The sequence below is a fragment of the Erinaceus europaeus genome, chromosome 1, assembly GCF_950295315.1.
Source record: "Erinaceus europaeus chromosome 1, mEriEur2.1, whole genome shotgun sequence".
Lineage (NCBI taxonomy): Eukaryota > Metazoa > Chordata > Mammalia > Eulipotyphla > Erinaceidae > Erinaceus > Erinaceus europaeus.
Window position 1 is genome coordinate 86081734 of NC_080162.1, and position 23974 is coordinate 86105707.

At 40.2% G+C, this 23974-nt stretch overlaps 1 protein-coding gene across 11 annotated transcripts in view; it reads right to left on the reverse strand.

The window, feature by feature from the left end:
- Positions 1–23974, reverse strand: part of PTPRT (protein tyrosine phosphatase receptor type T) — a 1549072-nt gene that overhangs the window by 255780 nt on the left and 1269318 nt on the right. For all 11 annotated transcript variants that reach the window (XM_060190244.1, XM_060190260.1, XM_060190255.1 and 8 more), the window contains one exon: positions 7571–7706. In XM_060190244.1, the coding sequence (XP_060046227.1) occupies positions 7571–7706 (136 nt within the window). The remainder of the gene's footprint in view (positions 1–7570; positions 7707–23974) is intronic.

Consider the following 23974-nt stretch of genomic DNA (forward strand, 5'->3'; position numbering starts at 1 on the left):
CCTTCTTCACTGCGGGCACTATGATTCCATTACCGGAAAGTGGTATCTCAGGGGCAGTAAATTGAGGGTATGTGCATATAAGACCAATAGACATCTATGTTCCCATTATTACTATGAACACTAGGCTAAAGGTCAAGAAGTTTGTGCTCTCATCCCAGCTCTTTCTGCTGATTGGGACAGTTCGCAAAAGTAGATTCCTTTTCCTGAAACTCTGCTTCACATTTCAGGAATCATTCACACCCCTGACATGAATAAATGTCAGCTTAGCCATTCAAAGTGGAAATACAATAAAGTTTTAAATCCAAGGCTACCCTCTACCCTCTACCCCCCCTCTTGGGTAGTGGGAGGATAGGGTGGAGGACTTACCTTTCAGGCTTACCTTAGAGTAGTCACATCAGACTCTAGGGATTCAATGACAGGCCTCTAGCTTCACATCCAGCGACTTAACCTCTTGACCACAGCCATCAGCCATGCCGGGGAAAGGTTTCTAGTAATCTTAGCTTCTATCCGTAATCATGAAAACCTGAGGACCCACTTCTGGCTTCCACTCACACCTTTCAGATGTTTTCTATTCTCCATCTCACTCTTGCTCTTTTTATTCCCTTTTTACGTCATATCTTGACAAAGACCTAACCGTCACTACATACTCCACTTTTTCAAACCATCTCTACGTACCCCATCATTTTCCTCTCTTTCCTTATTAATGCTTTTGCTAGTTTTTCTTTTTTAAAGGGATGCTAAGAAGTTGAACTCTGTAAGCAAAGTCTCACCAGAACCCAGGCAGGCACCCACATCTCAGTCTTTCTAGGCTTCAGAGATGTGTGTATGTGATGTGCGTGTGAAAAGACAGGAAAAGAAGGAGTAATATTAAAAATACTGCTAATTTTTCTGAACACAGTCAATAATTAACAATTTTGTATGGCACTGAGCCTCTGTAGATGTTTGATTCCACTGCTTTTTTATGTTTATTTTTAAATTTCTGACAGAGAAGTCAAAAGACAGAGATGGAAGAAGAGAGGGAGAGCGAGAGAGAGAGAGAGAGAGAGAGAGAGAGGAGACATCACAGCAATCTTCACCATCTGTAGATCTTCCCCACTGCCATCCATGATAATCTCATGTGATGCTGAGGCTCAAACACATATACTCGTTCAGGTTAGGCATTGCCAGGCAGTCAATTAATATTTAATGTTTATAAATATAAATAAATTACAATTTATAAATGCATCTGAAAGGTGAGAGAAAAAGAACAAGCTAGATGTGTCAGAGTGTGTGTACTGATTGCAGCCTTGCCTTTAGCAGATTAACAGTAGGTTCAGAGCTGACATGGTGTGGTTGATGACTGTATGTGAGGTGAATGTCTCTGTTGATAATCTGCATTATGATATTTGAGCCTGGCACAGGGAACAAAGCTTGCTCCAACCATTAGCTCATTTGATCTTCAGATCTGTCCTGTGAGACTGGCTATATGGCACAGATGAGAAGACATTGAGTGAGATTTGTCAAATTGCCTCTCCAAAGTTAACAGGAAAAAAAGTAGAACTGCAGAAATTTGAATCCAGATTTTCTCTTACCCAAATCATAAGGAACGGGTACCATTAGACTGGGAGCTACTGGAGTGAAGTAGCTCACAGAGAATCAAAGTACACCCAGAGAGATACATGGTCTCAGAGTAGACTCTTACAGATCAAATTCAAATATACTCTTGGAAAAGGTACTGTTTGACAGACAATGCATGGTTGACAGAAAGTTCAGATTGAATCAAGATGAGCTGTGCAGGAGGAAGAGGGGAGCTATGCATGAACACTGACTGAAAAGATCTACATAAAGGCCAGGGACATAGCACAATGGTGATACAAAAGACTTTGATATCCCTAGTTCAAAGGCTCAATCCAGGACACCACCACAGGGCCTGGGTGGTGGTGCAGCTGGTTGAGTACACATGTTACAGTGTGCAAGGACCAGGGTTCAAGCCCCCGGTGCCCACCTGCTGGGGCAAAGCGTCACAAGTGGTGAAGCAGTGTTGTAGGTATCTCTCTGCCTCTCAGCTTCCCCTTTCCCTTTGGATTTCTGGTTGACTCTATCCAATACATAAATAAAGATAATAAAAATTTAAAAAATCAAAGCACACCACCATAAACTGGAGCTAAGTAGTGTTCTGGTCTACCTTTACCTCAGTCTCTTTCTTATTCATGTATCTTTCACTTTAAAGTAAAATAAGCAAAATATTTTAAAAAGACCTTCCTAAAGACATTCATGTTTCCATCTGAAAAGGAGTGGAAAAATCAAATTACGTTTTATTTTATTTTAATTATGTTTCTCTTTCCCTCTTTTCCATCTCTGTCTGTTGACTTCTCTATCACAAATTTAAAAATAAAGATAAATAAAAGCAGTGGAATCAAACATCTACAGAGGCTCAGTGCCACATAAAATTTTAATTATTGACTGTGTTCTGAAAAGATAGCACTATTTTTGATATTACTCCTTCTACTTTTCCTGTCTTTTCACACGCACATCACATACACACATCTCTGAATCCTAGAAAGTCTGAGATGTGTGTGCCCTCCTGCCTGGGTTCTGGCGAGACTTTTCTTTGCTTATAGAGCTACTGGAGTGAAGACAGAAATCACAGAGAATCAAAGTGCACCCAGAGAGATACATGGTTTCAGAGTAGACTCTTACAGCACAAATTCAAATAAACTCCTGGAAAAGGTACTGTTTGACAGACAATGCATGGTTGACAGAAAGTTCAGAATGAATCAAGATGAGCTGTGCAGGAGGAAGAGGGGAACTATGTATGAACACCAACTGAAAAGATCTACATAAAGGCCAGGGACATAGCATAATGGTGATACCAAAGACATTCATGCCTGAGGCTTGGATATCCCTGATTGCTGTGGTCGAGAGGTTAAGTCGCTGGATGTGAAGCTAGATGCCTGTGATCAAACCCCTGGAGTCATATGTCTCTACTCAAAGGTAAGCCTAAAAGGTAAGCCAGGGGAAGAGGGGGGAGAGAGGGGGGATTTAAGGGGAAGAGAAGGGGAAAAAGGGGATGGGGGGGAGAGGGGGGAGAGACAGAGAGAGTGGGAAGACAACAAAATAATTCTGCATATACTAGCTCCAGTGTTTCTCCGTGCAAAGGGCAGGACTATGACTTACGCCTTGGAAGACCAGGTTTAGACTCTAGGGACTCTCCCAGTATAAATTAGACGATTGGAAATGTGTGGGTATACAGACACATTTCTATATCCCACAACCACACATTAAAATGTAAATCTTCTCACATATGAGGGCTTAACAAACATGCTTGTGAAGGCACCAATCCTTAAACTTTCTACTTTACTGTGTTCTGGAAGTATCCAGAGCCCTACAGTATTAAGCTCAGGTTTCATAGAATTAAGCTGAAGTGTCAAACGTGTGTCATAGAGGGGAACCAGTAACCCCTTGACTGTCCTTTATTTTGAAAGAAAGTGTTCAATGATTTTTAAAACATTTCTTTTATTATTTATTTTCCCTTTTGTTGTCCTTGTTTTATTGTTGTTGCAGTTATTGTTGTTGTCATTGATGTCATCGTTGTTGGATAGGACAGAGAGAAATGGAGAGAGGAGGGGAAGACAGATGGGGAGAGAAAGATAGACACCTGCAGACCTGCTTCACTGCTTGTGAAGCGATTTCCCTGCAGGTGGGACCGGGATCCTTACACTGGTCCTTGCTCTTCACTCCAGGTGCGCTTAACCCGCTGTGCTACGCCCGACCCCCTCAATGATTTTTTTTTAAATTTTTTATTTAAGAAAGGATTAATGAACAAAAACATAAGGTAGGAGGGGTACAACTCCACACAATTCCCACCACCCAATCTCCATAACCCACCCCCTCCCATGATAGCTTTCCCATTCTCTAGCCCTCTGGGAGCATGGACCCAGGGTCGTTGAGGGTTGCAGAAGGTAGAAGGTCTGGCTTCTGTAATTGCTTCCCCACTGAACATGGGCGTTGACTGGTCAATGATTTTTTTAAAGGAGGCCAGAGAAGATGATCAGCATTGCAGTAATGAGTCAGAGATGAGTATCTTTCTCTTCTTTAGGATTCAACAGAATCCTCATGAAATAAGGTATCTTATATTACACAGTAGCATGCAGAATAGCTCACCTAGATAAGGCTTCGTCATGTACTAGCCTAGCCACTACTTCCCTGGAGAAAGCTTTGTTGCAGTAGAATCTCTTTCTCTCCTTCCCTTCTCTCCTATCCTCTCCTCTACCTGTCATAAAAAGTCATCTCAGTTGATTCTTCTTCTAGCGTTTGCCCTTCTTCCGTAGCCAGTCAACAGCATCAGGTTGAGCCTGATGTAAAGTTTCGAGACCTTCTTTGAATCTGGAGAGGTGGCAGTCGTTGACTATGTGGGCCATAGTCTGTCTGGAGCCGCAGGGGCAGTTCGGGTCGTCTCTGGCTCCCCAGTGATGGAACATAGCGGCGCACCGGCCATGGCCTGTTCCATAGCGATTGAGGAGGGCCCAATCATAACGTGCTAGGTCAAAGCCGGGTTGACGCTTGCAGGGGTCTGTGATGAGGTGTTTGTTCTTTACCTCAGCTGACTGCCAGCTCTGTTTCCAAGAGACTGGCTCAGTTGATGATTAAAAACAAGAAAAAAATAGCAAGCAGGGGCTCATTCTACTCTGAGATCTAAATGTAATTATTAGAGCCAGAAGAAAAAGATGAAGCTGGAACTGGGCAGGGGTACACCCATTTGAGCACCCCTGTTACTATGCACAAGAACCTGTGTTCAAGCCCCTCACTAGTCCTTACCTGTATGGAGATGTTTTGTAAATGGTGAAGCAATGCTGCAAGTTAAGTATCTCTTTGTCTCTCCCTCCTCTCCTCTCAATATCTCTCTGTCTCTATCAAATACATGAAAAAATTTTAAAAGAAAAAGATGATGCTATTATACTATACAGTGACAGCATAAGGATGAATGCTTTGCAGTGAGCTTGGTTAAATCTATATGTGTTACTGAATCAGAGAGAGGGTCGGGCTCATATAATCCTGTGTGTTTTCTGTAGCCCTGATTCAGAATGGCCTCACAAAGAAAGTCAGTCCAAAGGCATGATAAAACTTCAAAGCTGTAACTTGTACCTTTTTCATGTTGTAATGAAATCCCGTTTGAATTCTCTGTTAACACTTCCTACCCTTTTCTATAACTTTTAATTCCTCCAGCTCTCTTTCAGTCATTGCAAATCAAACAAGTAACAATGGCAATAACATTCCGCACACTATGTTGATATATTTCTCTCTCTTCTCTACTATCTTCCCCTCTCCATTGCAAGTTAGTAGAAAGAGTGTAAACCCATTTTAACCTCTCTTCCTCTCTTCCTCTTTTCCTCTCCCTCTCTCACAGCAACTATTTCACATATTCACCTCCTCAACTCCTTCCTCTATAACTGTAAATGATTACTATCCAGCTAAGTTGATGAAATTTTTTATTTTCTCCCCTGAAGTAGTGTATATGTAAATACTTATCAATATTCTCACCACCACCACAGTCACCCCTGTGCCAACTATAAAGCATTTGAGTTTTTGTCTTCTGGGGAGAAATGGTGACCATATGTTATCTGTTATGTGTCTGATGAGCAGTTTTGATTAAATGTGAGATGATACAGATGTTTAGAAGAAGCTGAAACTACACAAAGGATTCACTTTATACTGGTTATACCCTGGAAACAGAGCCCTCTCCTCCCTCCCTAAAAGTCACACATTTCAGAAATAGCTGTTGAGAAGGAAGTGAAATTTCTTCACAAGCTCACAGAGGATGGTGACGTGGGCTAAGCCAGGCTTTGGAAAGAGCAAAATTTGAAGAATATATCTGACTTACAAATCAGTGGCAGAGAATAAGAGCATTTCAGGTCTATCAAAGAGGACAGAAATTCTATTAAATTGGTTACTTTTTCCAGGTAGACAATCCCAAACTCACCTCTGCTTCAAATACATCTGATTCTAAAAAAACATGGCAGTGGACTTTCATGAGCAATGTGCTCACTCCCCACAGAGAAATTGAGTCTTATATTTGATGTTATGGAATATCCATTGACTAGTTGCTGAGATATATAATACTAATAGGCTTTATTGATTATAATGATGTGACAATGCCTTTAACCCTTGGGGTCCATTTTCACCCTCAGTATTAACACAGTGCCATCCCTTTACTCTTTCCAACCAGAAAATCAGTAGCTGGATGAAAACCTTAACTCTCAGATGTTCTGTTGGGAGCTCAATGAAAGGAGCAATTCTGTTAGCTGAAAGATACTAAGAATATACTGAGATGCCAATAAGACATCCTAGTTAGAGGGAAGACTGTCTGATTCAGAAGAGAACAGGAGAAGCATTTCAGTGGGGAGGGAGGCAAAGAACGTTGATGGTGGGTGCAGTGGGGAACTATATCCCTGTCATCTTATACTATTGTAAGTCAGTATTATTTCACAGTAATAAAAAAGAACAGGAGAGACACAGTGACATTTTGGTGTCAGAATGGCTAAGAGAAGACTGACTAGATGCATTTTGAGCAAATGAGTACTTTTACGTACTGATGACTCAAAATGAGGACATTGTCTTTTTTTGTTCTGCTTTCTGCAGTCATGTTCATGTGATCCCTTTAGGCAGAGGTTGGAATTTGTCATTTGGGTATTTTGCTCATTGTTCCAGAGGGAAACAAGTTTCATGAACACTTATCTTCCTACAGGTGGAAACAAATCCTATTGTTGGTGTGTTAAACTCTTCGAGGAACCAAAGCCAGAGCCACATTCTGAGGTATTTAATAGCATAAAAGTCTCTTTAAAATGATGGAAGGGTACATTAAAGCACACATTTTCGATGTAGATAAATGTTTTACATGTGGCGGGAGATTAACATTGGGATCCTGGAGCTGAAACTGTTGAAAGCATGAAGGCAGACAGTAAGCATATCACTGTAAATCATTAACTTCCCAATAAAAATAATAATAATAAAGTACAAGAATAATATAACAAAAACACATGTAAACACTATTCAGAATTAACTCATTTTAACATTCTGTCACTTAGTTTCTGATCTTTTTGTTTTTTTAATGTATTGATTGATTGGAGACCATGAGAAATCAAGAGGGAAGGGGGAGATAATGAAGGATAGAGGAGAGGCACCTGCAGTACTGTTTCACCACCTGTGAAGCCCCCCCACACACACACACTGAAAGTGGGAACCAGATGATTGAACCTGGGTCCTTACACACTGTAATATGTGTGCAAAACCAGGTGTGCGGCTACCTAGTCCCCAGATTTTTTTAATTAAAGAAGTAATTACTTTATTCCAAAACCACAGAAGTTACTGGCTTCAGAAGAACCTGTATATCCCAGACCTTTGGACAAGCACAAACCCTTCAGATTCCAACACAATGAGCCACAAGTGGCTCAAGTATTCAAGACCTCAACAATCACATTGTATCACAAAGACCCTTCTCAGAAGTGATCAAAAGAGTTAACAACCTGGTCACAGGGCAGTAATGAGACCACCTGTGATCAGAAGAACCTTCAGGGAAGCAACAGAGACTCACCTCCTTTTGATGGTGAGCATCACACCCAGGAGAATAATGATGAACATGAGGAGGCCAGCAATCACGCCAGCCATCTTCACAGTGTTATCCACCTGCTTCTCTGGCTCCATGGTGTTTGAATTCTGAGTGGAAGCTCCTTAGAGGGTAAAAGAGATGGAAAAAGATGTTTAAAAAAGGGCCAGTTAATGATACAAGTTCCCACTTATTGAGTACTGTGTGCCAGGCACTGTGTTATGGGCATTATATACACTGTCCCCTTTTGAGGATTATTCTCATATGAGATTAGGATGATGATGATGACAATGATGATCATATCTTTTTTGTAGATGAATGAATTGAGAGACAGGGAAACTTGAGTTACCAAGATTACATAACTGCTATATTAGGATTTTTTTATCCTCCTAGTGATATCAATGAGAGTATTTTTATCCTCCAAATTACTTGGTCCTCAGAATCAATCTAAGGAATTGTAATTCAATTCTTGGGTTCATGGAATTAATCTAAATCTTAATTTATTCTTCCAAGCAAATGCTGAAAACAATAGTTTCATGTTAAATGTCAACACAATTAAAACCACTGGCTTTTTAAAGATAATAACAGCATTTATGTTTTGTGACTGGTTTGTGCAAATGACAAAGCAGTACACTACCCAAGTGAGCTATTTTTCCAGCCCCTGATCAGAATCATTAATTAACTTTAATTCCACTAATATCAGTACAGATGAATGCCAATCCAGTTGCTCAGAAGAGAAAATAGTAAAACCATCATCTAGAATAATACTAACTTACTCCATTTAATGAATCTCTTTTCTCACTTGACTTACATTAAGACCTCTATCTCCCCCACTACTTCCCAGGGACACACCCAACCGTTGCTGCTGGCACAACCAGGAGGTAAGCCTCCAACCATCCCTTGCCAGCTCAAGGGGCTGCGTGACTCAGAAAGGAGACATTGGAGAATATTCTGGTATGAACATTTGTTTATTTGGAGAAGGGTACAGGCCTTTATACTGAGTTAAACAAAGAACATTTTTCACATATGTCAGAAATTACAGGTTTCTTAAAGGTCAGCTTGCCCCTATGGTAGGGAGCTGGTATGACAAGTATTTATGAGATACATAAATGTCAAGACAATTAGTCTCCATGATGCAGGTGAGTTAATTATCCAAAGGTATTTGAGAGAAGCATAGGCGTTAAACCAGTAAGGTGAAGTAGAGAAGAAGAAAAACAAAGCTTGATGTAAACCACAGATATCAAAAGGCACAGGGAATTAGAAGTTGGGGTTTTCACTGCCTGGTGTTGGGGAGGTGTATGATAGAGTGTGTTCTCCTTTATGATCAAAAGGTGAAGTGGATGTGTGAACTTTGAGTGAACCCTAAAGCAGGCAACCATTTGGCCTGCTGCTAGTAGAGGGAACTAAGTGTGAGAGGCTTGTAGGCTTTCTGTGAGCTTGAGAGACTAACAAGGAGAAACTGAGTCTGGGAGACTTTTCCCTCTTGGCTCATCTCTATAAGGAGAGAGGCTAACAAGTGGGGGGTCTTTCCAGACATCCATCCAACCATGGGAGAGCTCCCCTAAACTCTACCAAGCTTTCACATAGTCCCACACATTGCTGTGCCCTAGCACATACTACCACTTAGTGAATGAATTCAATGACCTGTCCTGACACTTTACATCATACTGCTTGACTTTTGTAGAAAATGCCATGAATTGAACACTAATGCTTCAACTTTTTAGTTTGGGGATTTGAACTTGAGAGATCTTAGCTTTCACAGCTGCTAATAAGACTGGGTTTCAAATTTTACCCCTTCCCATTATTTCCCCTCTACTTAATTCCTTTGTCCTTTCTTATTAGATTTTTACCCTAGCATGTCATGTTATGGAATATGTATATTACCTACCTAGATACAGGATTATCACTGGGGCTGGCACTATGAATCCATTACTCCTTGCAGTCATTTCTTTTTCCTATTTTGCATTACATAGGGAAGAGACAAATTAAGAGTTGAAGGGGGGGACAGAGAAAGAGGAGGGTCTGCAGACCTGCTTTACTGCTTGTGAAGTATTCCCCCTACAGTCAGGGAATGGGCTCTCTAATCTGGGTCCTTGCACATGGCAATCAGGGCATTTAACCAGGTGTGCCACCACCTGGCCCCCCCGTTTTGTGTCTTATATGAAACAAATATAGCGCAGAAATTTAGTGGATTAATAAAATAATAAAAAATGAAGTTAAGTGAATTAAAGGAGCTCTTGGGTTCAAAAGACATTTATACCCAATTCACTCCATTTTAGGAATTTAAAGCTAAAATGCCCTGTGTTCTTTCAGACACCAAAGCAATGATTCAATTCCAGGTAGAGGAAGGAAGAGAGCAGTACATTTATTATAGTCTCAGCTCTGTGCTGGGCCACTTTGAGTAGCCGGCTTGGTCACGCCTCACAAACATTCCAAAAAAGCACATATTGATTTTCCTGTTTATAGATGAGAAACTCAAGGGAATTTTCTAAAAACCACAATACTGATAAAGGTCAGGGCCAGAACTGCACAACAAGTTTTCTAGGTCTCAATAATAAAAAAACCTTGAAATCAGCGTCTGAGTTCCTTATATGCTCAAGCTTTCCCTAACCTCACCCATTCTGCTAATGCCATAGCTAAAGTACATAGGCAAAGAATGCCCAAGCCCAGTCTCTCCATGCAATGTATGAATGCTTAGAGATAACTTCTCATTCTAGATACCTACCCACGAATATTTTGGGAGAGTGGCCCACACCCTAAGTGAATCTCTGCCTCCCACTCTTCATATTACCAATTTAACCAATTATTTGGATTTATTTTATTTTTTTAATTAAGTTTTTATTTATTTATTTTCCTTTTTGTTGCCCTTGTTGTTTAACATTGTTGTGGTTATTAATGTCGTTGTTGTTGGATAGGACAGAGAGAAATGGAGAGAGGAGGGGAAGACAGAGAGGAGGAGAGAAAGACAGACACCTGCAGACCTGCTTCACAGCTTGTGAAGCGACTCCCCTGCAGATGGGGAACCGGGGGCTCGGACTGGGATCCTTATGCAGGTCCTGGCGATTTGCGCCACGTGCGCTTAACCCGCTGCACCACCGCCCGACTCCCAATTATTTGGATTTAAACTGCATCAGACAATGCCATGCTTGTCTGATGCAATTTAAATCCAAATAATCTTTCTGACCCATCCTTAGTTTTATGCCATACCAACTTCCTTTCATCAGGGACTATACCTACTTTTCCTGCTCTTGCCTCTGGGAGAGATTTCTCTCTCCTCTAAATTCTGATAAATCTCTTTAACACTTTTCACATACCTCAATGTACTGATATTATTAGCTATTTGTTTCCCCATCTGTCTCCTCCAGTGGTCTGAAAAATCCTCAGGGACAACATTATGTCCTCTTTGTCTTTGTTTCCTCATGCTAGCAAGGAATCTGGCTTGTAATAGGTGCACCCTTAATGTTTGTGATTTTCAATGTTTAGCTGAAGGGATGACATCTCTGCCCACACACATTTGTTCTCATAGAACTAAATCGAGTTTCTCCATTTTTAGTCCTGTGTTCAGAGAACACAGCTGACTTGAAGGGATTCTAGTGCCCGTAAACTACAGTTCTGACTCTCTGAACTAAGTGATGTTTAAGAACAACCCTCCAGCACAATGATGCATCTCTTCTTCTTACTTAAGAGCATCAAATTTTTCCTCTATCAGAGCACTTTCCCCAAACTTTCTTGTACTAGAGATAAGTTGGGTTTACTTTGTCAACTCTCCCTAATGAAAAAAAAGTCTTTCAGAGCAGTGGGTACATCCTAGTCATCTTTCTTATGTCAGTTGCTAGCACAGAATTTCCTCCTCACAATTGTTGGTTAAGCAATGATTACTGAGTGGTAGAGGTGAATGTGTCACAGTTACTTGTTTCAATAAACGTTGATTAATTTGCTACTGAGCTGTATGCTGCTCGATGGTGTCAACTGGTCAGAAATCTTTCTGGAAGGACTTAAAGATGAGGGATTTAATTCCATTTCCCTCCAGCTAAAGACAAGACAAGTTCATTAAATCCCAGGACTGACTGAGCATGGTCTGCCAATCTACAGCTAATGAATTCCTAGGGGAGGACAGAGTGGGTAGATAGCATAATGGTTATGTAAAGAGACTTTCATGCCTAAGGCTCCAAAGTCCCAGGTTCAATTCCCTGAACCACCATAAGCCAGAACTCAGCAGTGTTCTGGTAAAAACAAAAAAAAGGGGGGGGGGGGATAGAGACAATTCCTGGGGACTCAGCTGCTAGCATTTTAAAAGGACCTGTCTGTCTCACACTTTAGAATAGAGGCTCATTCTGAGTAGCCTCCATTTCCCAGTATGGGACATAATTTCTAGAGGGTAGAGGGTAGAGGGTAATAAAATGAATAAAATGAATAAAATGCACTGTAGCAAGAAAGCAAGAACATAGTGAGAGAATCTGAGGAAAGCTGCAGGAGCCAATGCATGCAGGGCATTAGAAGTCACAAGGAGATCTATATTTCTCTGCCCCAAGGAGCACAGGGAGCAGTTTAAATGTATCTTTGTAAAATTATTATGTTTGGATGTATATTTCCAATAGGCAACCCCAGCCTCAATGTGGAGCTCAGGTGAGTTGTAGCAATGTGGTTTTAAAACCACTGTAAGGATCAAGGTGGGACAGGGTAGTTGCTCAAGTAATGGCAGTGGAGATAGAAAGATGCAAAATATTTAGATAGTTACCTGAGACAGGTTTATATGAAGTCCACTGATGACCAGATATGGGGGAAAAGCAAAGAGAAAACTGGAGGATAACCACATATATTTGATTTTCAAAATAAGATGGATGACAGTGTTGTTGACAGGTCTAAAGAACAATGGTAAAAATAGTATCTTCAAAGGAAAAGACATGCACATATTAGGGCAATTTTACCCTGACATATACTCTAGAAAATATACGGTCAACCCGTTTGATCATTTGTGAAGCATCCTCCCTGTAGGTGGGGAGCAGGTGCTCGAACCTGGATCCTTTAGCATGGTGATATGTGCTCTTAACAGAGTGAACAACTGCCTGACCTCCAATGCTAATTTTTGAACTGATAATTTTGTGTGGCTCATGAATGATATAAATATGCAAATGGCCCTTGAAAGAAAAAAGATTTCCAATGCTAATTTAGCAAAATCATAGATGACAATATATATAATAATAATATTTGGAAATACAATGGACATATCATAATTTGTGGTCTTCTCAAATAGTTTTGGCTCTAGTTCATGTAGGAACCCACAGAGGAAAATCAGAAAGAAAAATAGTTCCATCTATTACAGGCATTTTCCAGAATTTCTCAACACATATTAACAACCACAGTACGAAACTTGAGATCTTTAACTATCCTAAACAACAAAGTAAAATTAAAACAATTTGAAAAAAAAAGAAAGAAAATATGCAGTTTAAAAGGCAGTCTAGGAGACTCCGGAGGCAGAGTTACAGAGCAGCAGCAGCTGTGTTTCTCTGTTCTCCTCTTCTCTCCCAGGTCAACTAGGACTATCAAAGGAGATCACCTGGGACTGCAATGAGACAGGATCAGAACTACTTTGGGAACCCACCAAATCGCTGGTGAGTGCAAACACATGTGGCTTGTGGACAGAGAGGATCCCTGAGGAGAGATTCCTGGGGCTGAAGCCTGTATCTACACCAGAGCAGCTAGTAACAGTCAGGCAGTTTGCCAGTTGTGGCACCACCTCCATCCAGTCTGTTTTATCAACAAAAAGACTTCTCCGGGGAGGAGAGGACTCCCTTAAGGTTCACCAAATACAAATGTGAGTCTCTGTTGCTACTACTGCCCCTCACTGGCTATCAGAAACAGAAGGTTGAATATGGGATGATCTCACTCACAGGCAGAAGTTGAAAAACAAGACCAGAAGAGAAAACACAAAGCAGAATTTGGACTGGAGTTGGTGTATTGCACTAAAGTAAAAAAAACTCTAGGGTGGGTCGGGGGGGGGGGGGATTCAGGTCCTGGAACATGATGGCAGAGGACCCAGTGAAGATTGTATAATTATGTAGGAAACTGGGAAATGTTATGCATGTACAAACTGTTGTATTTACTGTTGAGTGTGAAACATTAATCCCCCAATTAAAAAAATAACATTGGAATGGAAAAAAATGCAGTCTGGATCTCGGCGAAGTGTGTGTGTGTGTGTGTGTGTGTGTGTGTGTGTGTGTGTGTGTGTTGAGAGGGTATCAGAATTGGAGGTAGAAATGTGAAAGTCACATGCAAAGAGATGTCGTTTCAAGCAGCAAGATTGATGAAGGGAGAGACAAAAGAGTGAAAAGAGAAGCTAGCTTGGAGACCTGAGGGGCTACTGTGTTGTGTACTATGAGTGAAGAGAAGGTTAAGGAAGAAAAACTTGCATGGTTACAAATGATGAGGTACTGTGTTTCTATTTCTGCTTTTCTTTCTCAACTTCTGTTTGAGTGGGATCATCCCATATGCATCCTTCTTTTCCTGGCTCATCTCATTTAACTTAATTCCTTCAAGCTCCAAGGAAGGTGGGTCAGAGAAGGTGGATTGATTATTCTTAATATTGGTGGGGTTGTCTGTCCAGGGAATTTCTGCTTGGCATCATGGAGCCCAGTGGCTGAAAAGAGTTAACATACAAAGCCAAATAAATATCTGACTAACCATGAACCTAAAGGCTTGAGTAGTGCAGATGAAGAGTGTGTGTGTGGGGTCTCTGTTTTCTAGATAGCTAGTAGGCATACTTTAGTTATATTCCAAAGGGACTGTGGCTATACTAGTTTTTTTTTTTTTCCCTGAGCCTGAAATCTGACATGCAGGTGGATCCAAGTTATTATCTGGGGAGATGATGTCATGGCTGCAAAAGGAACAGAAAGCTGGATCAGGGAAGAGAGTAGCTCCCAAATATGGGAAAGGTGTATAAATATTGTTGACTGTAAACTCCATCAATTTGATGTGATCTGGGGCCCACATTCACCTTTGAAGCCTATGTGACCTCTGCATCCCTGTAGATCTGAGCTCACATTCTGTGGTCATGAATAGGAATGTTCCAAGCTGCCCCAATATCAGGACCCATCTTCCTGATATTGTGTAGCATAGAGTACACAATAGAGTATGTTGTCCAGCCTCCCTTCAGAGGCTCACCATTATTTTAAGGGCATTTGTTCTAGCCTCTCTGGAATCATGTCTCTCTATTCATGAAGGAAGGGTTTGGTCATGTTTAGTGGTTATGCAAGTATAGAAAAAAAAAAAAAAAACCTCTTGGACTGGGACCAAAGGCAAAAACTTATTCATGTGTGACTTCACTATCTGAGATGTAGGAAAGAGGGACTGAGGCAGGATGGACTGGTTCTGACACTTCTGCGACAGTCAGAAGTGTACTCAGAGGACTCAATGGAGCAGATGAGCTTTGCCTGCAACAGTGGTTAGTGATAGGAGTTCCTGGCAAAGTGAATGGCTGCCTCAGTAAGCAATGCACATTTCCTTAAATAGAAATTCAATTACCAGTATTTTTTTTTCAAATTTAGCTTAAATGTATAGCTCCATTATTAGCAACCAAGTAACATAGCACTTTTCATATGTTGTCAGTTAATTATCACAAAAAATATATTTTTATTGATTTAATTATGATCAACAAATCTTTTGGATAAGAAAGGTTTAATTCTCACCACCAGAGTTCTGCACCCCATCCCCTTCATTGGAAGTTTTCCTATTATTTATTCCTCTGGGAGTATGGACTCAGGATCAAAATATTTGAGAGAGATAAAGAGAGAGACGAGAGCATTACTCCTCCATTTTTAAATGCAGTGCGAGGGATCAAACCCAGAGCCTCATGCATGCAAAATGTATGTTCTAAAGCCAAATCATCTTCTTGGTTCTTAATCATCACAAAGGTTGACACAAAATGTGCTACTTATATATCTTTTCTATTAAGTATATAAATAAATAAGTTATGAAACTTTACCAAAACTAAGTAACTACAGAGCTTGCTCTCATCACTACAGTCAAGTGTCCTTAATAGAACTGATGTTAGAGGGCCAGGTGGTGGCGCACCTGGTTGAGAGACATGTTGCAGTGCGAAAGGACCCAGGTTCGAGCCCCTGACCCCCACCTGCAGGGGGAAAGCTTTGTGAGTGGTGAAGCAGGGCTGCAGGTTTCTCTCTATCTCCTCCTTCCTTCTCAATTTCTGGCTGTTTCTATCCAATAAATAAAGATAATAAAAAATTTAAAAAAAAGAACTGATGTTAGGCTAATAGTTTAATATAATAAGTCACAATCGAACTTACTGATGAATAATCTGCAGGTACTTTTCAGAGAGTTAGAATTCAAAACCTCCCAGCAAAATGATGACTGGAAAACTTTTTTTTCCTAGCTAAGAATTATCTCCAGTCCCCTAAAAAAATGGTTGGTTTCTGTTTACTAATCAGGGACTGGAAATCTGAGAAGTGGAGAGATTTGGATTAATCCTCTTCTCTCTGCCTTTACTGAGAGTCAACCTGAGACTAGGCAAGGTAACTCACAATTGGAAACTAGGTGCCTGGCAGTAGCATTACCTAACTACAGTTTCAAGGTCCTACTTGTACTTCTTGTGTGATGTAGTCATCAGAAAACCTACATTGACAGGAGACTAGTGTTTGTGACACATAGCTGGCTGCTTTATCCTTTACCCCAGGAAGCTGGAAGTGCCATTCCAGCCCTGGGAGCTGCTGAAGGCTGAAACCACCCTCTCAAACCAGCTGCTGTTGTCTCTTGCCCTCCATTCTTTCCATGGATGCTATGGTGACTTAAAAATTGTGCCCTCAGGAGTTGGGCAGTAGTGCAGCAGGTTAAGCACAGGTGGCACAAAGCCTAAGGATCCTGGTTCGAGCCCCTGGCTCCCCACCTGCAGGGGAGTCACTTCACAAGCAGTGAAGCAGGTGTGAAGGTGTCTATCTTTCTCTCCCCCTCTCGGTCTTCCCCTCCTCTCTTCATTTCTCTCTGTCCCATCCAATAATAACATCATCAATAAAAACTACAATAATAAAACAACAAGGACAATAAAAAGGGAATAAATAAAAAAATAAATATTAAAAATTAGTGTCGTCTACAGTTCTACCTATAGTCAACATCAGGCTTTCAATATGTCTCTTAACCAGTCTTCTATATGGAAGCCTGGTGAACAAGGCATTGCTCTTGAAGTCCACACTCTGTGCTCAATATTTGCTCCACACACCCAATCACCTTATTCTATCTCTGTACCACTTCATTTGATGTTATCGATTTTTCCGCTTTATCTTCATTCCCAAAGTGTTCTTGACACCCAGTAAAGGCAACACAGGTAGCTCTGATCTACTCTGCATCAATAAGACCACTCTCATAAGATTCTCCTTACTCTTTTTGAGGGGCCTCCAGGGTGAAAACAGGTCAAAAGCCTTATCAATACAAGTGTGGTCCACTAACCAAAAGTATTAGCAATCCCCTGGAAGTTTATTACAAATAGAGAATCTTGGGCCCTACCCCATATCTACTTTTAAGATCTTTTGGTGATTCAAGTCACGTTAAAATCTAGAAGTCCATAGGCAGAAGTTGAAAAACAAAAAGAAAAGGGAAAACATAAAGCAAAACTTGGACTGGAGTTGGTGTACTGCACCAAAGTAAAAGACTCTGGAGTGGAGTGAGGGGATGCTGTGCAGATGTCCCCTCAGGCTAGTGCCAGTTCCCGCGAGAGTTGGGACATTCTTGGAGCGCCTGTTCAGGCTAGTGCCAGTTCCTGCAAGAGTTAATATGATATTCTCAAAGTGCCCTTCCCAACCAATCCTGTCCTGGCTCATCACTCCTGGTTTTTGCCCTATAAATCCCTTCTTCTTCCGCTCCTCTCTCTCTTGCCCGGTTTGTACCTCAGTGGTTAGACGCAGAAAAGGGTGCTGCGTGAGGCGGCCATTTTGGCTAGCTCCACGTGGCCTGAACCACTGCACTCTCACCCAACTCTGAGGTGCCCACTCGAATAAAGAATTATGTTCCCTCTCCGCTCCAGATCTCCTCTCTTTCTCCTCCACATTGCAGCATGACAAGGGGAGAGGCTCAGGTCCTAGAACATGATGGCAGAGGAGGACCTAGTGGGGGTTGAACTGTTATGTGGAAAATTGAGAAATGTTATGTGTGTACAAATTATTGTATTTCACTATTAACTGTAAACTATTAATTCCACAATAAAGAAATAAAAACAAAATATAGAAGTCATTGACTTTGGAGGAGTAGCAATAAGAATTGGGATTCTTAAGCTTAGAAAGGGTAGAGTCTGATGATACTTAATTTTTGCCTCTCAAAAGCTAAAGGACAATCATGGATGGTAGAATAGATTTTGCTCCTTTAATTTCAAAGGTCACAGTTAGCATCAGTGGGTAGATGTGAGAGGGCTACATCAGCAGACAATACAAGGAAAGATTTTGATATGGAAGTACTACCCAGTAAAAGTCCAGAACATTTGAGTACAGTATTACAAAGAGAACCATGAAAGCTGTTATGAACTCCAAGTTCCATTGCAGAGCTAAACCTCCATTTTACCTAATATATTATCCCTTTTTGTTCTTACTTCTTAGACTTCCTGGATCCCTAATGAAACCCTCAGCACCTAAATTTTTGGGGGATGTACAGCATCCTTTGAATAAAAAGATACTGAAATATGCTGGTGTATTGCACCAAAACAGAGGACCCTGAGGAAAAAGGGGAAAGGAGGGCGTAGAGAGGGTGTGGGGCACTTATACATGATGGTGGAGATGAACCTCAGTGAGGCTGTTTTTCCGAGAGGGAAATAAGTTGTATCCATGTGCCAGCAATTGTACTATAAACCATTAAGGCCCCAACAAAATATGAAAAAGAAAGACTTATTTAAAAAAAGGAAGAAAAAACACCACACTTATGACTTATTTGTATTATTTTTATAGACTTATGTTGAGAGTTGTGTTCTAGAAAAGTCAATTTTCCAGTTTTATGAATAATTAACTTATTTATAGTATTGATTTTCTTATCTGTAATTTAGTGGCCTTTGTAATATTCCATATCATAAAGAATGGTTCAGAAAAGAGAAATTTTGATTTATGATGCTTCTAAAAATTACAGAACTGGGTAAGCCCGTGAAAACACACACACACACGATACATAACGATAATTTCTATCAGAGTTTTCATGGTATTCACAATAGGTTGAAATGAACATTACGTTTATCTTTGTGCCTGGAAAAGATAATTTGGCAAAAGTTACTATGACAAATTGTATATTAAAAAAATAATAAAGCTTTGGCAGCTGAGGTGATACCTTACTAGTAAAACATTGAACTTGCATGCCTAAAGTCCCCACTTCAATCCCTGGCACAGCATATACCAAGGTGGTGCTCTTTCTCTGTTTTATATGAAATACTTTTATATTTAATAAGTAAAATAAGATTTATTTCTGAAAGAGAGAGAGAGACTCATGCTCTTGGTGACAGATTTTCCCTGACATCCTTAGAGCCATGGGACTACCATGAGATCTATTTCCAAGTTACTTACAAGGTATCTGTGTCATCAACAATGAAAAACACTATCTTGGAAGGTACTGTGTTCCACATTAAGACAAAGGGACTATTGACCACTAATACTCCCTTTCATGTTGAGATGCCATGGTTTTATGAGACCATTCAAAAGCAAAGGGTTTCAAATCAGAAAAAGATGAGATTTCACAAAGACTCCATCAGTAACTAGTTCTATAGCAATGGTCAAAGTAGTGAATCATGATTTAATTTGGTATCCATATTAGTAAAGTAAGAATTTTTCTAAAGATCAAATATAATAATGGGTAATAATGCTAGGTAAACAAGGTCTAAGAAACTGCTCATATGTGTGGTATAATGATGGTACAATCTTGGTTCCTTGGTGGTAGAAGGGATCTTTGTGTCTATATACAATGGATGCACTGTGAGAACTAGGGCAATGTTTCCTTGCAACCTGCTGCCTGAGTTCATCTAGTCATTAGGATGAAGGGAGCTAGAGACCTAGAGGGATCCACTTCCTTTTCTAGGCAAGGCCTACGTCATGCTGACGTCTAGATGACTTAACAGCAGCAATAACATAATTTTGTAATAAGGGAGAAGTGATTTGTTCTCAAACTGCTTTCACTGGCTACAGTGCCAATTCTGAAGCTTTACTTTAGTGAATTTCCCCTGTAAAGATATGAAGCAAAAATAGAAGCCACAGATAAAGAACATCTAATTACAATTGATAAAACCAAGTGAATCCCAGTGAATGCATAACTCATGCTGGTGACCACTGCTGATGGTAAAGAAAGGAAGCCAGCTACAGGAGACACAATTCCTAAAAGATGCACTTTTTAAAGTACACAGTAGCCTCTTAGCTATCTAAGGGCATATTATCCCCAAGTCATACTGTGCTGGCACTTCATCCCATCCACTTAATGACTTCTTTTGTTGAAGAGTTTCTCTGTCTTAACTCAAGCTTTGCATGCATCTGGCACCCAGTGGAGAAAGCCTTTGAAACTCTGACTCTAAGCTGCTACTTCTATGCCAGCAAAGGTTTGAAGCATTGTAGGCATCCCTGATTATGGGGGGATTCTGCCAAGAGGAAGCAAAAGGGAAAAGATGAGGAAGCTGGGCAACTCTCCGACTCTTCTAAACTCAGGTATGCACCATATCTCTTCTTGATTTTGCTGGAAGCAAATTATCAGAATGGGAAGCTATTTGTAAGTTGGAATTGAAGTCCAAGAGAGAAAATAGGTCTATAGGAAAGCATCTGGATACTTCATTAGATTCAAGCCTCTAGACTTTACAAATTACATCTCAAGGCACTGAGAGTATTTGTAATCGTGATCATGAACTACTTTGGCAGTCTTTGAGGATTGAAATTGTGGTGAACAGGAGGGGAGTGAGAAGCCTGGGGAGAAACAAATGCTGCAGCTGACTTTTTTTCTTAATGGAAAAGTGTGGATTTCATATATTTCACATAAGTAACTGTGATGTTGACATAAGAATATATATATATATATATATATATATATATGTATATTGGATGATTAAATATGATTTTTTCTTTTCCATTTACTAAACAGAGGAGGAATCACTAGAAACTAGCACAGGTCCAACCAGGAAAAGGAAAACTACTTCAGACACTTAAAATGAAGCAAATTTACTACAGCATTGCTGTGTAGAAATAAAAAAAAAAATGCTGGGGAGGCACTCCAGAGGTTAGCAGCATCCAGAGCCATTCCTCAGCTAAGACTAGAGAGACAAAGAGCATCTGAGAGGTCAGCTGGGCTCAAGGGTCAACATAACTGAACTAAAACTATAACTTCTAGAACTGTAGCTGTGGAGAGATATGAGACCAAGCACGCAAGGCTTCTCCCTCTTGCTTGTGAAATTCCTATCTTCCATTGGCTGCAACCAGAAAGAATCCAGTTGACACAAACACTGGGAACACCAACTACAGGAGTCACCTTATGTGGGGGGAGAACAAATGGACCAACTAACAAACATGGTCTTTCTAGGAATAAGTAATTCTAGTACCACCTCTTTACTTCTTTTGTGAGGTGTCTGGATTTATAAATCAGGAGTAATATGGATTTCTATGTCTTGATTTCAACCAAGTCAAAACCGAATTGAAGAAATTATGTTTGGTTTTTCAGAGATGCCAAATGTTGAGCTGGGCTGTATACAGAAGATGGCCCAGAAGAGTAGAAATAGCTGGCTACAGGGGAAGCAGTTATAGTACTAACAACACAAAGCTAACACATATTTGAAGCTTCCACTATATCCACATTGCTTCTTTAAGACCTTCATACAGTATCTTTAATATTCATTACAACCTCATGAAGCATATTATATCATTTTACCCATTTACTAAATGAAAAAAAACAAGACTTAGACAAAGTAATAATAGCAAGTGGTAGTGACATGATTTGTACCCCATGAAGTCTGGTGCTGAGTTTATTTTCTTTAAGCCATTATACTACTCTGTCATCTCCCTATTATATAGGAGGAGAAATTGCTCAGCAGGGAAATCTGACTGTTCTCAAATATCTGTGAGAATAGAAGCAGCTTGGTATTTAGGGGATCTAGAATCTTATCTTGACCAGATAGACTAAGACATCTTCCTATTTATCCCTGTCCCTACTGAGTTAGCCACCTGCTAGATCTTGCAGCTTCATTTTATACTCACTTTTCTTGAAGCTTATCTTTCTTCATGCCCTAGCCCTGACATATCATATTCTAATATGTAAGGGATTGATGAGAATGTCATGTGAATCTTGTTATGTGGGCCAAATTATATAGACTTTTCTCAAATGATATTTAAACTTGACCGTTTTAACGTAAGTTCCCTCATCCTTTTCACTTTCCTTGTATATCAACCACTATCTCCAAATGCTTAATACATTGAGTTTAGTTTTATTATTAATCTCTGGACTTTCTCTATATCACACTTCTGAATGTTTATCAAGTAAAGCATCTTATGCAACTCTACAGGGAGTCAAATCTTGTTCAAGTTTAGGGGAAAGTTTTCTATTTTATTTCCAATACTTTTTCTTTGATCTCACAATGACTAATTTTTTAAAATTGCTGACTACCTCCCCCACACCTCGACACATTGTCTCACTCACTAAATCTAGTCGATAATGGAGTAGTTGAGAAGGATTATTCCATCATTCTTCTAAGTGACATCACCTAGAATGTTTCTCAAGTAATAAATAAATTGCCTCAATTCATCATATGACAGTAATTGCTTTTAGACCAGATTTAACTCAGAGTCAATGTCAAGTAGCTGGAAAACACCACAGAGACACAGGTTTTTCAAAGATTGCTCTCTCCTTGCTGGGGAAAACCACTTAATTGTACTGAGTTAAGCATATAACAGACATAGATTTCTAGCATACTAGACTTGCTCCTTATTAGTCAGCTAGTCCTAAAAGGCTGGAGTTGACTTCACCATGGCCTACATGACTAAAACTGCTAAATAGTGCTGACAGAATTTGCCCTCTTTTTCAGCCTTAAATGGAGGTTAGCATCCCATGAGATGGGAATAGCTTTAATTGATTGTTTGAAAGCACTTCAGCCACTCAAATGAATTGTTCCTCAAGTGCTGATTCTGCTTGGTTCCATGCAACTCCCAAATCTGCTTCCAGGTAGACTTGGTTTCACACAGAAACTGCTTTTTGCAGGTCTGTTAGCTATTGGGCTCAGGCAAAAATCAGTAAAGCCATGGGCCCCTAGAAATATACCTTAAATAGACTTCTAGCTTTTTCCAAAATGGAGACCCCAAATCTCATCTGTCCTATTCTTACTTTTAGGTTCCTGATTATTAAACAACTCGTTCTGCTTTATATCTTAATGCTTTTTAGCCAGCAAGTTGCAGATGCTACCATGACAGCCATGTGAATTCTTTGGGCAGATGACTTCAATAATGTGTCTTGGAACCCCGCCTCTCCAGAGCCCTACCCCACTAGTAAAAGCTAGAAACAGCCTAGGGGTGTGGATCAACCTGCCAACGCCCATGTCTAGCATAATAGCAATTACAAAAGCCGACCTCCCACCCTCTGCACCCCATAATTATCCTGGGTCCATACTCCCAGAGGGAAAAAGAATAGGAAAGCTACCAATGGAGGAGATGGGATATACAATTCTGGTGGTGGGAATTGTGTGGAATTTTACCCGTCTTATCCAATGAGCTTGTTGATCATAATTAAATCAATAATAAAAAAAAAAGAAAAAGAAAATGCTCTGTGCAGGTCAAATTGTAATCTGGTTGCAATATATACAGTAGAAAAGTGGCTATACACGGTTCCTGTCATGAATCCCATCTGCATATAGGAAGTTCCTTCTAGAATTTTATGTGTGCATTTGAAATTTTCCCCAGGCAGCCTTGTGCTTGCTGATAATTAGCCGGAATCAAATGCCCTTACTCTTCTACTTATTGTCTCTTCACTTTCTCTACAGTTTACTTAATCCTTGCAGTTCTGTGCCACATTCACCCTAACTTACTTTCACAGCTCTCACCCCCTTTATTGGGATGCTTTAACTCTAAGGTCTATTTTACATTCAGGGATGAACTTCAGACGCTATAATCTTTGCAAAGTCATCCCTAAACCTTATCATCTCAGACAGAGATGGTCAACTAGAGGAAACAATAGGCCATGGAGGACTCCTCTCAACTTTAGGTGAGAATTTAGAATTGTCACACATTCACATTATAAGCACATTGTATCAGAATGACAAGGTTTCTTTAACTGCCTGATCTGTGCACAGAAGACATGTTGTAATCATATTTTTCTCCCCCCACCCCTGCATGAGTGGATAAATTAATGGATAGTTAACAGTGAGTGAACAAGTATACCCCACCTCATTCTCTGCCACCA